Source organism: Sminthopsis crassicaudata, chromosome 4 (genome assembly GCF_048593235.1).
Source record: "Sminthopsis crassicaudata isolate SCR6 chromosome 4, ASM4859323v1, whole genome shotgun sequence".
NCBI classification, from domain to species: domain Eukaryota; kingdom Metazoa; phylum Chordata; class Mammalia; order Dasyuromorphia; family Dasyuridae; genus Sminthopsis; species Sminthopsis crassicaudata.
The window spans coordinates 353,124,762-353,144,694 of NC_133620.1; the positions used below are offsets into that span (position 1 = coordinate 353,124,762).

At 39.3% G+C, this 19,933-nt stretch overlaps 1 protein-coding gene across 2 annotated transcripts in view; it reads left to right on the top strand.

Annotated features, from left to right (window-relative positions):
- ODAD4 (outer dynein arm docking complex subunit 4) overlaps positions 1 to 19,744 on the top strand; it is a 97,694-nt gene extending 77,950 nt beyond the window's left edge. Inside the window, exons 12-13 of one of the 2 annotated variants that reach the window (XM_074261542.1) lie at positions 13,820 to 14,065; positions 17,471 to 19,744. In XM_074261542.1, the coding sequence (XP_074117643.1) occupies positions 13,820 to 14,065; positions 17,471 to 17,499 (275 nt within the window). In that variant the 3' untranslated portion in view covers positions 17,500 to 19,744. The remainder of the gene's footprint in view (positions 1 to 13,819; positions 14,066 to 17,470) is intronic. The other variant, XM_074261543.1, reaches the window with a different exon arrangement.
- Positions 19,745 to 19,933: the final 189 nt, after the last annotated feature.

Consider the following 19,933-nt stretch of genomic DNA (forward strand, 5'->3'; position numbering starts at 1 on the left):
TCACATTGGTATATCTTCAAGAACAGAGTAAGGTCTGTGGAATATATGACCCAGCTTGAGTGTCACCATTCTTTCAATAATTTTTATTTATGCTTACTCTGTGCCATGAGATTAAAACAGTTTGAAGAAAACTTGGCAGTATACAAGTCATCCAAAAAGCATTCAAGGATGATTATGGAAAGAATACTATAACCAGAAGGAAAATGGAAAAGGATATGGAAAAACCATTTCAAGAAAGTTTTCACCCAAAAAGATAGTAAAATCATCATACCTGGACTTATCATGATAGTCCCTGAGGTGCCTTCATGACACTAAAGGGAGAACAAAGACAGCTGAGTTAGATCAAGGACAGTGTACATAGAAAAGTTCTGTACTGAAGGTAATACTCGTGAAGTTATTGAAAGAAAATATCTGAAGGAATAGGAAGATACCAAAAATATGGAGAAAAACTCAGACTTTTATTAATACAAAAAAATTGACTTGAGAAATCAGTAACTATTGGCCTCTATTTCTACTCTTTCCTATATTTTTGTGGGCGGTGGGAGGAGGAGAGGCAGCAGTTCAGATAGGTAAAGAATTGGTTTCAAAACCAGAAAGATCTGGATTCCAAGTTCCACATTCTATCTTGTCTCCTTAACATTTTTATGACTCATAAGAAAACAAGATTTTTACAAGCATTATTTAATTAAATGGAAGATATGGTCAATATAAGTTCTTATTGTACTTGTTTCCCATATATTAAGATCATTCAGGAGTCCTTGAGAGATGGAACAACAGAAGTAATCTTGTTGAATGACCCTCTAATAGTAAACATCAGGAAAGGCATAAAAATATGAAAATAGATGTATGACCCCCAAAGGTATTTGCCACTACGATGCAGATGGTCTAGAGTTGAGGTTTTCTTGAAGAAGATTCTCTGATTGATTCCCTGAGAATGGTGAGGTTCTCCAGATGCCCCTGTTTTCAGATAATAACATTGGGTTGATGGCATCAAACTTCAAGACAGTGCAGAACCACCTGGAAGAGAACTGCAATCTCAAGGACTTTTGTCTGACCCTTCCAAGTAGGAGAGAAAAGTGGATTACCTGGTTTTCAACATTCATGTGTACCTGGGACTGACAGTACAGATGGATTAACAATGGAAAGGGAAGAGAACTGGCTAGATTGCTTTTAGGATATTGCAATATTTTTTTATTATTTTAACTTTTTATTGACAGTACTTATGTATGGGTAATTTTTTTACAACCTTATCCCTTGCACTTACTTTTGTTCTGACTTTTCCCTTCCCTCCCTCCATCCCCTCCTTTTAGGACATTGCAATATTTTTTATTATTATAACTTTTTATTGACAGTACTTATGTATGGGTAATTTTTTTACAACATTATCCCTTGCACTTACTTTTGTTCTGACTTTTCCCTTCCCTCCCTCCATCCCCTCCCCTAGATGGCAGGCAGTCTTATACATGTTAAATATGTTATAGTATATCCTAGATACAATATATGTGTGCAGAACCAAACAGTTCTCTTGTTGCACAGGAAGAATTGGATTCAGAAAGTCAAAATAATCTGGGAAGAAAAACGAAAATGCAAACAGTTCACACTTATTTCCCAGTGTTTCTTCTCTGGGTGTAGCTAATTCTGTCCATCATTGATCAATTGGAATTGGATTAGCTCTTCTCTATGTTAAAGATATCCATTTCCATCAGAATACATCCTCATACAGTATTGTTGTTGAAGTATATAATGATCTCCTGATTCTGCTCATTTCTCTCAGCATCAGTTCATGTAAGTCTTTCTAAGTCTCTCTGTATTCATCCTTCTGGTCATTTACCCACCCATTCTCCAATTGATGGACATCCATTCATTTTCCAGTTTCTAGCCACTACAAAAAGAGCTGCCACAAACATTTTGGCACATACAGGTCCCTTTCCCTTCTTTAGTATCTCTTTGGGATATAAGCCATATAGTAACAATGCTGGATCAAAGGGTATGCACACTTAAATAACTTTTTGGGCATAATTCCAGATTGCTCACAATTCCACAATTCGTTCACAACTCCACCAACAATGCATCAGTGTCCCAGTTTTCCCACAGCCCCTCCAACATTCATCATTATTTGTTCCTGTCATCTTAGCCAATTTGACAGGTGTGTAGTGGTATCTCAGAGTTGTCTTAATTTGCATTTCTCTGATTAATAGTGATTTGGGATACTCATATTAGTGGAAACAGTTTCATCATCTGAAAATTATCTGTTCATATCCTTTGACCATTTATCAATTGGAGAATGGTTTGATTTCTTATAAATTAAAATCAGTTCTCTATATATTTTGGAAATGAGGCCTTTAGCAGAAGTTTTAACTGTAAAAATGTTTTCCCAGTTTGTTGCTTCCCTTCAAATCTTGTTTGCATTAGTTTTGTTTGTGCAAAGTCTTTTTAATTTGATATAATCAAAAATTTTCTATTTTGTGATTAATAATGATCTCTAGTTCTTCTTTGGGCACAAATTCCTTCCTCCTCCACAAGTCTGACAGGTAAACTATCCTATGTTCCTCTAATCTATTTATGATCTCGTTCCTTATGCCTAAATTATGGGCCCATTTTGATCTTATCTTGGTATGTGGTGTTAAGTGTGGGTCTATGCCTAATTTCTGCCATACTAATTTCCAATTTTCCCAGTTTTTGTCAAATAATGAATTCTGATCCCAAAAGTTGGGATCTTTGGGTTTGTCAAACACTAGATTGCTATAGTAGTTCACTATTTTGTCCTGTGAATCTAACCCATTCCACTGATCAACAAATCTATTTCTTAGCCAATACCAAATGGTTTTGGTGACTGCTGCTTTATAATACAGTTTTAGATCAGGTACAGCTAGGCCAACTTCATTTGATTTTTTTTCATTAGTTCCTTTGAAATTCTTGACCTTTTGTTCTTCCAGATGGATTTTATTATTATTTTTTCTAGGTCATTAAAGTAGTTTCTTGGGAGTCTGATTGATATAGCACTAAATAAATAGATTAGTTTAGGGAGTATTATCATCTTTATTATATTCGCTCGACCTATCCAGGAGCAATTAATATCTTTCCAATTGTTTAGATCTGACTTTATTCGTGTGGAAAGTGTTTTGTAATTTTGCTCACATAATTCCTGACTTTCCTTTGGTAGATAGATTCCCAAATATTTTATGCTATCGACAGTTATTATGAATGGAATTTCTCTTTGTATCTCTTGCTGTTGGATTTTGTTGGTGATATATAAAAATGCTGAGGATTTATGTGGGTTTATTTTGTATCCTGCAACTTTGCTAAGTTGTGAATTATTTCTAATAGCTTTTTAGTAGAATCTCTAGGGTTCTCTATGTATACCATCATATCATCTGCAAAGAATGATAATTTGGTTTCCTCATTACCTCATTTAATCTCTTTCTCCATTCTTATTGCTGAGGCTAGCGTTTCTTTTTTTTTTTTTTTTTTTTTTTTTTTAATTCATTTTTCCAAATTATCCCCTCCTCCCTCTACTCCCTCCCTTTGATGACAGGCAATCCCATACATTTTACATGTGTTACAATATAACCTAGATACAATATATGTGTGTAAATACCATTTTCTTGTTGCACATTAATTATTAGCTTCCGAAGGTATAAGTAACCTGGGTAGACAGACATTAGTGCTAACAATTTACATTCACTTCCCAGTGTTCCTTCTCTGGGTGTAGTTATTTCTGTCCATCATTGATCAACTGGAAGTGAGTTGGATCTTCTTTATGTTGAAGATATCCACTTCCATCAGAATACATCCTCATACAGTATTGTTATTGAAGTGTATAGTGATCTTCTGCTTCTGCTCATTGCACTCAGCATCAGTTCATGTAAGTCTCTCCAAGCCTCTCTGTATTCCTCCTGCTGGTCATTTCTTACAGAGCAATAATATTCCATAACCTTCACATACCATAATTTACCCCCAACCATTCTCCAACTGATGGACATCCATTCAACTTCCAGTTTCTAGCTACAACAAAAAGAGCTGCCACAAACATTTTGGCACATACAGGTCCCTTTCCACTCTTTAGTATTTCTTTGGGATATAATCCCAATAACAGCAATGCTGGGTCAAAGGGTATGCACAGTTTGATAACTTTTTGGGCATAGTTCCAAATTGCTCTCCAGAATGGCTGGATTCTTTCACAACTCCACCAACAAGACATCAGTGTCCCAGTTTTCCCACATCCCCTCCAACATTCATCATTATTTGTTCCTGTCATCTTAGCTAATCTGACAGGTGTGTAGTGGTATCTCAGAGTTGTCTTAATTTGCATTTCTCTGATCAGTAGTGATTTGGAATACTCTTTCATATGAGTGGAAATAGTTTCAATTTCATCATCTGAGAATTGTCTGTTCATATCCCTTGACCATTTATCAATTGGAGAATGGTTTGATTTCCTATAAATTAGGGTCAGTTCTCTATATATTTTGGAAATGAGACCTTTGTCAGAACCTTTACTTTTAAAAATATTTTCCCAATTTGTTACTTCCCTTCTAATCTTGTTTGCATTAGTATTGTTTGTACAGAAACTTTTTAGTTTGATGTAATCAAAATCTTCTATTTTGTGATCAATAATGATCTCTAGTTCTCCTCTAGTCATAAATTCCTTCCTCCTCCACAGGTCTGAGAGGTAGACTATTCTCTGTTCCTCTAATCTATTTATTATCTCATTCTTTATGCCTAAATCATGGACCCATTTTGATCTTATCTTGGTATATGGTGTTAAGTGTGGATCCATATCTAATTTCTGCCATACTAATTTCCAGTTTTCCCAACAGTTTTTTCCGAATAATGAATTTTTATCCCTAATGTTGGAATCTTTGGGTTTGTCAAAGATTAGATTGCTATATATGTACCCTTTTTTGTCCTTTGTATCTAATCTGTTCCACTGATCTACCGTTCTATTTCTTAGCCAGTACCAAATGGTTTTGGTGACTGCTGCTATATAATATAGCTTTAGATCAGGTACACTTAGACCACCTTCCTCTGACTTTTTTTTCATTAGTTCCCTTGCAATTCTCGACCTTTTATTCTTCCATATGAATTTTGTTGTTATTTTTTCTAGGTCATTAAAATAGTTTCTTGGGAATCTGATTGGTATAGCACTAAATAAATAGATTAGTTTGGGGAGTATTGTCATCTTTATTATATTCGCTCGTGAGGCCAGCGTTTCTAATACAATATTGAATAATAATGGTGATAGTGGGCAACCGTTTTTCACTCCTGATCTTACTGGGAGAGGTTCCAGTTTATCCCCATTATATATGATGCTTACTGATGGTTTTAAATATATGTTCCTGACTATTTTAAGGAAAAGTCCATTTATTCCTATATTCTCAAGTGTTTCTATTAGGAATGGATGTTGGATTTTATTAAATGCTTTTTCTGCATCCATTGAGATGATCATATGTTTTTTGTTAATATGGTTATTAATATAGTCAATTATGGTAATAGTTTTCCTAATATTGAATCAGCCCTGCATTCCTGGTATAAATCCTACTTGGTCATAGTGTATTATCCTGGGAGTGATTTGCTGTAATGTTTTTGCTAATATTTTCTTTAAGATTTTAGCATCAATATTCATTAGAGAGATTAGTCTATAATTTTCATTCTCTGATGTTTTCAATCTATCTGGTTTAGGTATCAGTACCATGTCTGTGTCATAAAAGGAATTTGGAAGGATTCCTTCAATCCCTATTTTTTCAAATAGTTTATATAGCATTGGAGATAATTGATCTTTAAATGTTTGGTAGAATTCACATGTAAATCCATCTGGTTCTGGGAATTTTTTTCTTAGGGATTGATTAATAGTTTGTTCTATTTCTTTTTTCTAAGATGGAACTGTTTAACCAATTTACTTCTTCCTCTGTTAATTTTGAAGGTATTCTTCCATTTCACTTAAGTTATTGAATTTAGGGGCAGCTAGGTAGCACAGTGGATAGAGCACCAGCCCTGAAGTCAGGAGGACCCGAGATCAAATCTGGTCTCAGACACTAAACACTTCCTAGCTGTGTGACCCTGGGCAAGTCACTTAACCCCAGCCTCAGGGGGGGGGAAATTATTGAATTTATTGGCATAAAGCCAGGCAAAGTAATTCCTAATTATCGCTCTAATTTCCTCTTCATTAGTGGTGAGTTCTCCCTTTTCATTTTTAAGACTAACAATTTGATTTTCCTCTTTCCTTTTTTTTAATCAGATTTACTAAGGGTTTATCTATTTTGTTGGTTTTTTCATAGAACCAACTCTTAGTTTTTTTAAGTAATTCAATAGTTGTTTTTTTTACTTTCAATTTTATTAATCTCTCCTTTTATTTTTAAAATTTCAAGTTTAGTGTTTGACCAAGGGTTTTAAATTTGTTCCTTTTCTAGTATTTTTTGTTGCAAGCCCAATTCATTGACCTTCTCTTTCTCTATTTTATGCAAATAGGCCTCTAGAGATATAAAATTTCCCCTTATTACCATTTTGGCTGCATCCCACACATTTTGGTATGATGTTTCATTATTGTCATTTTCTTGAGTGAAGTTATTAATTATGTCTATGATTTGCTGTTTCACCCAATCATTCTTTAGCATGAGATTATTTAGTTTCCAATTATTTTTCTGTCTATTTTCCCCTGGCTTTTTACTGAATGTAATTTTCATTGCATTGTGGTCTGAAAAGGATGCATTTACTATTTCTGCCTTACTGAATTTGAGGTTTTTATATCCTAATATATGGTCAATTTTTGTATAGGTTCCATGAACTGCCAAAAAGAACGTGTACTCCTTTCTGTCTCCATTTAGCTTTTTCCAAAGATCTATCATATCAAACTTTTCTAGTATTCTATTTACCTCTTTGACTTCTTATTTATTTTGTGGTTTGATTTATCTAATTCTGAGAGTGCAAGATTGAGATCTCCCACTATTATAGTTTTGCTATCTATTTGTTCTTGCAGCTCTCTTAATTTGTCTTTTAAGAATTTAGATGCAGGGGCAGCTAGGTGGCTCAGTGGATAGAGCACCAGCCTTGAATTTAGGAGGACCCGAGTTCAAATGTGGTCTCAGACACTTAACACTTCCTAGCTGTGTGACCCTGGGCAAGTCACTTAACCCCAACCTCAAAAAAAAAAAAAAAAAAAAAAAGAATTTAGATGCTATTCCACTTGGTGCATATATGTTTAATATTGATATTGCTTCATTATCTATCTACCCTTTAGCAAGATATAGTGCCCTTCCTTATCTCTTTTAATTAGATCAATTTTTGCTTTTGCTTGATCTCAGATGAGAATGGCTACCCCTGCTTTTTTGACTTCACCTGGAGTATAGTAGATTGTGCTCCAACCTTTTACCTTTACTCTGTATGTATCGCTGGCTTCAAGTGTGTTTCCTGTAAACAACATATTGTAGGATTCTGGCTTTTAATCCAGTCTACTAACCACTTCTTCTTTATGGAGGAGTTTATCCCATTCACATTTATGGTTAAAATTACCTATCTGTATTACTTGACATTTTGTTAACCCCTGCTTATGCTTTTCTCCTTTCCTTCCCCCTTACCCCCTTCTGTTAGGATTACAAGGTGCTAATTTAAGTTGTCTTAAACAATTCTCTAGCTCAGAATTCACACCTTTAGTTCAAACCTTTAAAAGGAGTTTACACCTTTAGACTTCTGAAAAGGAGTTTACACATTTAAAGGAGTTTATACCTTTAAAAGGAGCAAGTTCATTGGCTGTAGAGTTCTCACAAGCCCATTCTCTGCGAGGATAAAAGAAGGTAACATTGAGTCTGAAGAGCAGTCTAGACTGGGACATTGAGTTGGGACAGCAGTTCTGAATTGAGTCAAAGAAAAGATGTCCCATGGATTCGAAAGTCCAGCAATCCCACATTGTTGGAGGGGAAGACTCCAGAAGCCTCCCAAGAAACCTGCTCACAGAGGAAAAGATTATACAGAAAAAAAACCTCCTCCCAGAGAAGGATTACAATTGAGAGACGACAGGACTTTACACCCCTCCCCAGTATTAAATTTGTGACCACTACTTGCTTCTCACAGCCCTCACTTTTTAGGATCCCTCCCTCCAAATTAGAGTTCTTCCCCCTTATCTTACCCATTTTCCTCACAATTTCTGTATTCCCTTCCGCTTAGCTTGCTTCTTCCCTTTTCATTTTTCCCCTCACACTTTTCAGTGAGGTGGGAGGTTTCACCATAAATTGAATATGTCTAATATTTTTCTCTTTAAGGCAATTCTGATGAAAGTAAGATACACACTATGTTCATCCCCCTCAGATTTTTCTCTCAGATATAATAAGTTTCCTTTGCCCTTTGTGAGATGTAGTACCCCCACTTTACTCTTTTCCTGGTACAATTTCCTTTCCAGAACAAAGTATACATGTGTTCTTTATATATCTTTATAGCAGAAATATAGTTCCCAAGATTTTTTTAAACCATTTTAGGTTTCTCTTTAGTTCTATATTTGTAGATTAAACTTATTGTTTAGTTCTGGTTTTTTCATCAGAAATAGATGAAATTCACTTATTTCCTTGAATGTCCATTTTCTTCCCTGGAAAAAATGCTCATTTTGGCTGGGTAAGTTATTTTTGGCTGACTACCAAGTTCCTTAACCTTTCAGAATTTCAGATTCAAGGCCCTTCAATCCTTTAATGTGGATGCTGCTAGATCCTGAATAATCCTTTTTGTGGCTCCTCTATATTTGAATTGAGTTTTTCTAGTAGCTTGTAATATTTTTTCCTTTGTCTGATAGTTCTGGAATTTAGCCACTATATTTGTTGTAATTTTGATTTTAGGGTCCCTTTCAGTAAGTGATCAATGAATTCTTTCAATGTCTATTTTACCCTCTGTTTCTATAATATCTGGACAGTTCTCTTTGATAATTTCCTGGAAAATAGTGTCCAGGCTCTTTTTTTCCCTCATATTTTTTAGGGAGTCCAATTATTTTCATATTGTCTCTCCTGGATCTATTTTCCAGGTCTGTTGTTTTCCTGAGAAGGTATTTGACATTTTTTCCCATTGTTTCATTTTTCTGGTTTTGCTTGACTGATTCTTGGTGTCTGGAGTCATTCAATTCTATTTGTTCGATTCTGATTTTCAATGAAGTCTTTTCTTCACTCACTTTTTTTATATCTTTTTGTAATTGTCCAATTGAATTTTTAAGTGAGTTGTTTTGTTCTATGGAATTTTTTTTCCATTTTACCAATTTTATTTTTTAGAGAGCTATTTTCTTTTTCCAATTCACTAATTCTGTTTTTCAAGGATTTGATTTCTTTATCCACTCTATCTTTAAATGAGTGGGATGACTTATCCATACTTTCTTGCCAAGTTTCCCTTTCCTTTCCCCATTTTTCTTCTAGCTCTCTTGTGAGAGCCTTTTTGATTTCTTCTATGAAAGTTTTGTATTCCTCTGGAGACAGTCTGTTTTTGTGTCCTCAGGGTTTAAAGTCTTTTAATTTTTTGCTCATTTTGTTAGAGAAGAGTCAAAGAAAGCAAACTAAACAAAAACAAAAACAAAAAAAAACAAATGCAGTCTGCTTTTGTGTGTGTGTGTGTGGGGGGGCTGGATGGTATTACCGGGCTTCCTTTATAGACTGCAGGGGGCAGTAGTGAGGCACTAGCAGGACAGCACTGGCTGTGCTTTGTCTGCTATCTGAGACTCTGAGGCTCTGAGGCTCTAAGAGTGTGTTGAGACACTCCGGGTGAGGGTGGCCAGGTCTGGAGACCCTAGCTTTTTGCAGTTATGGTCTTTACCCCCTGTGTTTACAGCTTCTCTGCTGATTTGCTGACTTGCTTCCATGGCAAAGTAGCCAAAGCTGTGGTAAAGCTCTCTCTACAAAAACGGCTGAGATCACACCCTACCCCCCTCAGGCCTACTCAGTGTGAGCTGCCTGCCTTACTCTCCCTGCCTGTTATGCTGCTGCCTTCAGTTTTCACTCGGTCTAACCATCGCCACCCACGAACAAAAACAGACCTTTTCTGGTGAATTTGGGGGATATCTTCTGTTGGTTATTATTTGTGGGGGTTTTTTCAGTCAAGCACTAATTCTGAGGCTTGTCATGAAATAAAGTATTCTGAGAGAAAATGCAAAGCTTAAATAGATGTGTGCGTCCTCTCCGCCATCTTGGCTGGAAGTCCTCCCTGGTCAATATCTTTTTTTTTTTTTTTTTTTTTTAGTTGGTTGTTGTCCTTTATTCTTGAGAAGGATAAAACTGACATCATTATGTTGATTCAAGTGGCTGATCAAATCAATACAAACCCAAAGGCGTACCTCAGGGTAGACACAATAGTCCATATGAACATTTGGAGTAAAGATGTCTCTAAACTTGTATATCTTACATTTTTGAGCTATTGCAATTCTGCTTTGATCATAGAGCACAGCCCCCTTTTTTTTTTTTTTTATTCATTTTTCCAAATTATCCCCTCCCTCCCTCCACTCCCTCCCCCGATGACAGGCAATCCCATACATTTTACATGTGTTACAATATAACCTAGATACAATATATGTGTGTAAATACCATTTTCTTGTTGTACATTAATTATTAGCTTCTGAAGGTATAAGTAACTTGGGTAGATAGACAGTAGTGCTAACAATTTACATTCACTTCCCAGTGTTCCTTCTCTGGGTGTAGTTATTTCTGTCCTGGTCAATATCTTTTATTGACCTCAAATGTCATCTATCTTTTCAATATTAACATTTTATCAGTGATATTTGATGGCAATGAGATGCTGAATACCACTGCTTCAGAAAAAATAAGGATAATTATCATACAAAGGGCACTGGAAAGGTCCATAGTGCCAGGTGGCAACAGGTACCCAATGAGGATGTCATCAAAGAATTATATGACTGGAAGAGAAGATGAGCTGCTCAAAAGACAAGAGCAGGAGGTGACAGTAGACAGAGTGATTCATTGAGATGTTGAGAGAAAGTGAGGAAGGCCTCCTATACATTGGGTGGACCCCTTGTGGTGAACTTTGGGGAGAACATGGCGACAGCTGCACATGACAAGTATGGATTTGAGTCATTAGAGGGAATTCAATAGGTGAGATCACGGATTCATTGGACAATGTGCCAGGCATTGTGCAAGGCTCTGGGGATTCAAAAACAAAAGTGAAACAATCCCTGGCTTCAAGTTGTTTATATTCTACTTGGGAAAACAACATGTATTATAGTCATACATACATAAAATATATGAATAATGAAGGCTGAGTAGTTTAGTGTGTGTGGAGGACATTAACAATGGAGAGGATCAGGATAAGCCTTAAGCACCTGAGTGGTCCTTAAAGGAATGGAAACTGGAGGAAGTGCATGGAGAAAAGGGGTCCAAGATGGGAGGTGCAATCTTATACATGATGAGCAGCAAGAAGACCAGAGTGGCTGGAACACAAAGTGTACAAAGGAAGAATTTTGGAAAAGTTGGCTGGAGCCAGACTAGAAAGTCCTTCAACTGCCAAAAGAACCACAGGAGCTTCTTGAGTGAGGGAGTGACATGGTTCCACCTGTAGCAGCTGAGTGAAAGAGAGAGAAAAGACTAGAGGCAGGGAGATCAATTAGTTGGCCACTGCAGCAGTCCATCCAAGAGGTACCAAGGACTTGAACTAGAATAGAGGCTGTGGTACAAATGTGAGAGATGTTATAGAATAGAATTGAGACTTAGCAACTACTGATATTGTGAAGATGGATAATGATAAAAACAGTGCTTACTATGTTTTCTCATTGGATCCTTACAACTATCTTGTGGGGTATTATTGTCCCAATTTTATAGATGAGGAAACCAAAATAGCCAGAAGTTATCTCTTGCCCAGGTTCACACATCTAAAAAGTGTCCGAGATTTGACTGAAACTGATTTTTGTGACTCCAATTCTAGCACTGCCACCAGGACACTATCTGGATGCCTTCAGATGTCATTGGAATATGATGTGATTGGAAGATGATCTATCTGATGGGGAGAGTGGTGATGTCCTCAATAGATTAGGGAAGTTAGGGAGAAAACACGCATTGAGCTTTGGACCCAAGTCTTAGATGCCAGTAGGACAGCCAGCTAAAGCCATCTAATAGACATTTGGCAATGTTCTCTTCTGCAAAACTGTCACAGAGTGTGGTACTACAGGTCTGTGAGGATGTGGGTCAGCCAGAACCTGCTGTTAATTCCTCCTACTGTTCTGGCAGATAAGCATAAGGAACAGACAGGACATTGTGTGTTTGTCTTGTCACAAAGGAATCAAAGATGCCGCCTAGATATTTACGGTCTAATTGGGAACAAGTAGCTTCTTTGCCAAGGTGCCTGAAACCAGAGGATTCTCCCCCCACACTTCTCTCCTAGGTAAGGCCAGCATATTCGTGAAGAAATGTAGTGAACCCAGCAGGAGGAATACAGAGAGGCCTGGAGAGACTTAAATCAACTGTTGCTGAGTGAAATGAGCAGAACCAGAAGATCACTATACACTTCAACAACAATACTGTATGAGGATGTATTCTGATGGAAGTGGAAATCTTCAACATAAAGAAGATCCAACTCACTTCCAGTTGATCAATGATGGACAGAAATAACTATACCCAGAGAAGGAACACTGGGAAGCGAATGTAAATTATTAGCACTACTGTCTATCTATCCAGGTTACTTATACCTTCGGAAGCTAATAATTAATGTGCAACAAGAAAATGGTATTTACACACATATATTGTATCTAGGTTATATTGTAACACATGTAAAATGTATGGGATTACCTGCCATCAGGGGGAGGGAGTGGAGGGAGGGAGGGGATAATTTGAAAAAATGAATTAAAAAAAAAAAAAAAAAGAAATGTAGTGAACCCCCCCAAAAGGGACTCTTGGAGTTCCCTTCTTGCTGGAGAGCAGCAGGGCTACTCTGGGCAATGTTGTTGCTCTGGCTGGACTAAAGGAGAGGCAAAATGGAGGTGCTTGAATATGGACTACCCTTCCTTCTCCTAGGAGATTGGGCAAGGGTGATGAGGATTGAAACCATAGTTGTTATAAGCCTTCGGGGAGAGCTTTTTAAAGAATTCCTGAGTAAGGAGAAGTCACCCTGTTCCCATCTCTCTGCCAAAGGAGGCTGTCTGCCTGCACTTCCTTTTTGGGACTAAAGATGGCGGCATGAACACATGCTTTAGTCGTCCTCGTAGCCCTGGGAGCAGAGCTTCCAAGTGATCCCTACACAGCAGCCTGAGGGAAGTCCCAGGGAAGTCCCAGGGAAGGGCTGCCCAGAAATAGGGACATGGGCTTTTTGGCAAAGGAGCTCTGGGGACTGACTCTTCTTGACTGGCAACTCCCATTCTTCCCGAGGCCTCTCACTCAGTCATCAGCACCTGTCCTAGGGAGTCGTCTCATTCAGAAAACGGACAGAGCCCAGCCAGGGGCAGGGAGAAGGGGAGGATTCCTAGCACCATGGAAAGAGGATGGGATTTGCCGTTGAAGGTCCTGATCTGAATAAGAGCTTTGCCATCAAAGAGCACATTACTTCTCTGGGACTCATTTGTCTCATCCTTAAAATGAACAGGCTAGACTCAGTAACCCATGAGTATATTTGTCCCAGACCTAGGGCTATGATCCTGTCCCCTCCTATACTCTGCACCTGGTCCTTCCCCCACAAGCACATAGGCATTAAGTTCTTAGACAAGTATAGATGGATCTCAAAACTAGTTCTCCTAAAATCTGTTTCTGGGATTTCTCTTCTGTCTCATAAGATGCACTTCTCAGCAGGATTGACTGCTGAGAACAGTACAGATTGGTTTTCTCTGCCTGGCAATTGAGCTTAATCTTTTTCTTTTCTTTTTTAGATGAAATATTTGAGGATGCCGAGGTTGAGAAAAATGAGGAAAAAGAAAAGGAAGACATGGATGAATCAGAAGGAGAGAGGGGTGAGAGTGATGATCAGAAGGTAAAATCGGAAGAGGAAATACAAAAAGAAAATGAGCAACCATTTGAGGAAGTACAGGAGATGAAGAGGGAGGAAATTGAACATGACGAAGAGGAAGAGGAACAAGAAGAGGAAGAGAAGGAAGAGGGGGAAGAAGAAACAGAAGGTGAAAATGCTGAATATGATTAGTAGCTTCTCCATTTTTGAGTGTTGGGGCTTGGAAGGAAATATTCTAGAACCTAGGGACTCCCTTCTAAATGGATTGTAATTTGAAGATGAGCATTTTAAAGGAAAAGGAGGATTATGTGAAGCTGAGAACTGCTTTTCACAGGCTAGGCTCTTCTCTTGCCCTTCATTTATTACTCTTCAAATACATATTTTCCTGCATTTCCAAATGTTTCCATACATTTTTTCTTACTTTCATTCCCAGAAGAGACCCTAGGAGTGAAATTACTAGCATTGGTTCAGGGTATTGCCATGCTGTTGATGACTGGTCAGTGCAGTGTTAGGAACCTCAGCATGATCAGAAAGACCCTGACCAAAAGCCATAAGGAGAAACAGAAAGCAGAAAGCTGAGGGCCTAGTCCTTGAGAGTCAAGCCAATTCAGCACACCAAAGTTTCTATTGCATATAAGGCACTGTGCTAGGCACAAGAGATGCAAATACAAACATAAAATAGCTCCCCTTTCCTCTCTATTGGAGGAGATATAATATGAACACAGAGAAATAAATGCCAGATGATTTGAGGAAGGAGATAATGTTTAACAATGGAGGTCCAAGACTTCAGAGAGTAGGTACCTGGCACCTGGGCTGAGCATTTAAGAAATAAGTGTCAGATGTTTGGAGGGACTCCATAAGAGGAATGCTGAACATATAATTTATTTTGATTTTAGCAAACTATTAGTCTCCTATACTATTCTTGTGAACATGATGGAGAGAGATAGGGCTAGATGATAGCACAGTTAGCTTTGGAAATGGTTGGATAGCCAGATCCAAAGAGTTGTCATTAATAATGTCACCTTCAAAGTAGGGCCGCAAGGATCTGCAGTAGGCCAGTGCTGCCTAAAATGTTTATGAGTGGCTTAGATAAAGACACTGATGACATGCTTACCAACAGTGTAGTTTGAAGGTAAGCTTGAAGATAATAGCTTGACTAGGCAGGACAGTGGGATGGATCTGATAAGGTGAAATTTAATAGAGATGACTGTAAAGACACATACTTGTGTATTAAAAAAATCAACTGCACAAGTACAAGATGGAGGTAGAAAATAGGGTTGAGGACACAAAGCTAGAGAGCTATTCACTTGAAAAAGATCTGGGAATGTTAGTGGTTTGCAAGTTTGAAATAGCAAAGTGTAATGTGGTAGCCAAAAAAACAAATTGCATGGTTATCAAACCCTGGGGCAGATCCTACTTTACTCTGCTCTTGTCATCTGACATTGAGAGAATTATGTTCAACTCTGGGGACCACAGTTTAGGAAGGACACTAATAAGCCACAGAGTAGCTAGAATGGATCAATAAAGATGATGAGGAGCCTGAGATCATGCCAAGGGAGGATTAGTTGAAGAAAATGAAGATATTTAGTGTGAAGAGAAGACTTCTAGCTATTTAAGAGATTGGCATGTGAAACATGGCTTAGACATTGCTTGATCCCAGAGAAGAGACATAGGAGCAATAGATAAAAGTTGGGAAGAACTGAATTTAAGCTTGAGATAATGAAAGACTGCCTAAAAATCACAATGATACAAAAGAATGGGGTTTGTCAAGATATAGTAGGTTTCCCCCTCCCTGGAGGTCTTCAGGCAAACCTAAAGGGCTACTTTGGGCATATGTTGTAGAAGGAATTCTAGATCACATAAAGCTTGGATTCCAGTTTCAGTGTCTCCTAAAAGCAATGGATAACCTGAAAATTGTTGACCATGGGGGCATGGACTTGTTGCTTGGAGTAATAATTCTGGCAGCTATGTGGGGGATGAATCAGAGAAGGGGAGAGGCTAGAGACAAGGAAACAGATTGGAAGCTTGTGATAAGGAATTAAAAAAAAATAATGGCTTTGTGTTTACAGAAAGAGGCATATATGGGTGACATGTTGACAAGATTTGGAAAGTGACTAGGTATGAATAATAAGGGAAAGGGAAGAATCAAGGAGGATTCTAAGGCTGTGAACCTGGGTAACTAGGAAGATGGCACTGCCCTGACAGCAATTGGACATTTTAGAGGAGAAACAGGTTTTGAACGGAGGGCAATGAGCTCTGCATTGGACATGCTGAATTTGAGATATTGATGGGATATTCATATAAAGATGTCCAGCAACCATTTGGAGACATTAGGCCTGCAGTTCAGAAGAGAGAGCTGGATGTATCTGAGAGACAATTGTAGAAATGATAGTTTTTCGTGTAATTGAGATCACAGAGAATGTAGAGAGGACTCAGGATAGAACCTTGGGGAACACTCATGCTATAGGGATAGGAAGTGGATGATCCAGAAAGCAAAATGGAAATAAGAACAGCTAGATGAGAGAAGAGCAGTGTTCCGGGAGCCACAGGAAGATAGAATATCCAGAGATGGTGGTGTCTCAAAAGCTTCAAGAAGGCAAAAAAAAAAAAAAAAAAAAAACAAAACTAAAAACGTCCCTGCAAGCCTAGCACCCCTTGGTCACCAATAATAATAATAATAATTGTTTTACCACTCAATAAGGCTAATTCTCTCCACTTGTGCCCCTGATTTCATTCCCTCTGGCCTCCTCCATGATCCTTGCTCCAGCCATTGAGTTAGCTCCTTTCCACTGAATCAGTTCCATCTACCCACAAGCACTATTTTTCCTAGTTTTAACTCCTCCAATCCTATTCTCCCAACAAAACAACCAGACAAAAAACTCAAAAAGCCATCAACTTAAACAAACCAACAAACTTCTTTTTTAATCTAAGCCTTAACCTGGAGTCAGTGAATTTACATCAGTAACTATACCCACATCATTATATACACATAAATCTAGATATATCTACATACATATAGTATATATACATATATGTAACTTTCTGTATAACTGATTTCCCTATCTAATCCTATGTATTTTATGTTTAAAAGCATGGAGCTTTAGATTTCACCAGCCTGCCAAAGGGCCCTTGGCACAAAAATGGTTGAGAACTCCTCTTTTGACCCTTCTAGCCCATTCATTTTCCATCCTGTCTCTCGCTTTTCTTTTTTCTTATTGTAGTAAGTTTATTTTTAATACACATTGCTTTATGAATCATGTCAGGAGAGAAAAATCAGAGCAAATCTCACTTCCTTTACACAGCTAAACTTTTACACCCCATCCCACCACTTCCTCCATCACTTGCCATCTGGCCCCAGAATTCATTACCCTCATCAGTACCCAGATGAAGGTACTCCCCCACCTACTGGTAAGCAACAACATATGATTAGTGTGTGACAGGGATGATGGCTCTTCCTTCCTTCCTTGATCCCTGCCTTTGTTTTGCCTAATGCTTTTAATATGTGATCTCATTTTATCTTCCTGACAACTATGTGAGATATGTGCTATTATTATTGCCATTTTCTTTTTTACAGATGTAGAAACCGAGGCAGACACAGATTAAGTAACTTGTCCAAGATTACACAGCCAGTAAGTGTCCGAAGAAGGACTGGAACGAGCTCCTCCTTGTACCATGTGGCTCCCTCTCTTTGTTCTCCCAGCGTTGCTGGGCTCCCTCTTCTGCTGGCTCGGCATCCTTTTCCAGGCTGCTTTATGTGGGGGTCCCTTAGGAGTCTGACCTCAGCTCAGGATCATTGGTTTTAAAACTGAGGCATTAGAAACAGTCTAATCCAAAGCCGCCTTTTATAAATGAGAAAATGGTCCTCTCCTCTCTTTAATTTGGGGATTTTCTTCAGAGCCAAATCACCTACCACCCTTATTCCTTTTATTCAGTTCAAGAGTTAAATACTTGTTTAAGGGACTCTTCTAAGTGCTAAGGATACAAAATAAAACAAAAACAAAAAACATGCCTACTAGTGAGCTGACCCAACAATGTGAACACAAATAAATGGATGCAGGGTAATTTCAGATAGGTAGAAGGTACCAGGGAGCTCAGGAAAAGGCCTCATGTAAGAGGTGGCAACCCTACTCAGCTTTAAAAGGAGGCCTGGGTTCCAAGGGGCAGAGTGAGGAGGCTGTGGATGCTAGGCAAGGGGGAAGGTCTTTCCAAAAGCTTAGACAGCAGCTAGCATGAGGGAGAGAGCTGGAATGAGTCGGACAAAGATGTAATGAACTTTATATGCTGAGTATTTTATCTCTGAGGCCAGAGGAAGCCGTTGAAGTCCTTTACAGGTCTCTAACTGTTGGAATAATTTGACAGGTGTGTGGAGGATGGGTTGGAGGAGGGAGGGACTTAGAGCAGAGTCACCTGCCTAATAGCATCAGTTAGGAAGTGATCCAAGAGAGAGTTGATAGGGGCCTGAACCACAGTGATGGCTATGGCAATAAAGATGATGTACCCAAAAGATACCACGTGACTGACTGAATATAGGAAGTGAGGGCAACAGAAGAGTCAAGGATGACTCGGATTGTAATTTTGGGTAAATGGAAGAATGGAGATACTCTCAGCAAAAACAGAGAGGTTAGGAGGCCAGAGGGACTTGGGGGAGTGATAATTCTGTTTTGGATATGGGATCAAAGTTTGTCACTTGTTTTTCCTTCTGGCTTCATTCACCCTTTGTAGATGGCACCTGTGTTTATAACTTTGGGATTATCTGTGAGATATTCTCCTTGATTGCTCATACCCCATTGCAGTGGGATTGGTTGGAGCATTTCCCATGGAGCTGAACATGGTGGGGTTTTGTTCCCTGGGGCAGGATACAGACTTCATGCCCCCTGGTTACAGAGCATGAAGGACCAGAAGCTTTTGGTGGGTTTCTTGGCCCCTATGAAGGATTGGGAGAAAGGAGGAAGACCGTACCAATTCTGAGCCGGGAACAGCTGCTTCCTCTGTTGGCAGTAAGGAGCAAGGAGGGATCTGATTTTTTCTGTTCTCTTCTTTGGGACACAGCCCCACATTAATTCTCTCTTGAACTTCTAACAAGGGAGGGAAAGGTCCTCCCCTCCCTCCCCTTCCTCCCCTTTTCTCCCACCCCCAACAGTGACAGCATGAGTATGGGATTCAAGACCTTGTAACCTAGGCAAGCCTGACCCCGAGCCCCAAACCCTGGCTCTCTTCCTCCATCTTGTTTCTTTCCTTGAGTTTTGATCATCAGATAGAGGTGCTGAGAAATACTCATTGCTGGCCCAACAGCTGCCTCCTGACCTGAGTCGGTTTACCCAGAGGTTGCTTTTTGCGGCTCCCTCCGCAGAGAAGCCGGTCGCGGAGGAGGGCAGATGAGGGCTGAGGAAGCCGGAGCTCCGCCTAGCGCCGCCTCCCTGGGGAAGGGTCCGGTTGCAAAGACCACCTCCTCTTGGCAACTCGCACTTGACTTTGGACTGGCCCCACCCCCTGTTTCTGTAACTTAAACATTCCGTGGGCAGCGGCTCCTCCCCGCTGTTCAGGCCATTCTCCGGGCCGGAAAGGTCCAGATTTCACCTTTGGATTCCTAAGCATTTGTAAAAGCTCCGCTCCGCTGCCGCCTCTGTCCCGGAGCTTTCCGGGCCCGCGTTCTTCCCCGGGACCTTTCCTTCCCACGTCACCCCGCTTGTAACTCGCTAAGCCGCAATTCTATGCATTCTGTCCGGTCTCCCCGCAAGGCTGTAAGCTCTGGGAGGGCAGGGTTCCCTTTTATCTAAACTTTGTATTACTCTCCGAACAGTACTGACTTAATGTTTGTTAACGAAGGAATAAACATCTTCACAACTGAGTTCAGAGTGCATCTTAACCGGGAGCATGGGGCCCCGATGGGGAACCCGCTGGGGGGGAGGGGGCGTGCTCGTGAAACCGGTGGCCCGCGCTCACTTTTTTTTTTTTTGCCGGGGAAGCCTATGGGCCCCTTCTCGGCATAACGTCATTGCATAAAATAAAATCCTAGGATTGCAAAGGAAGCCAATCT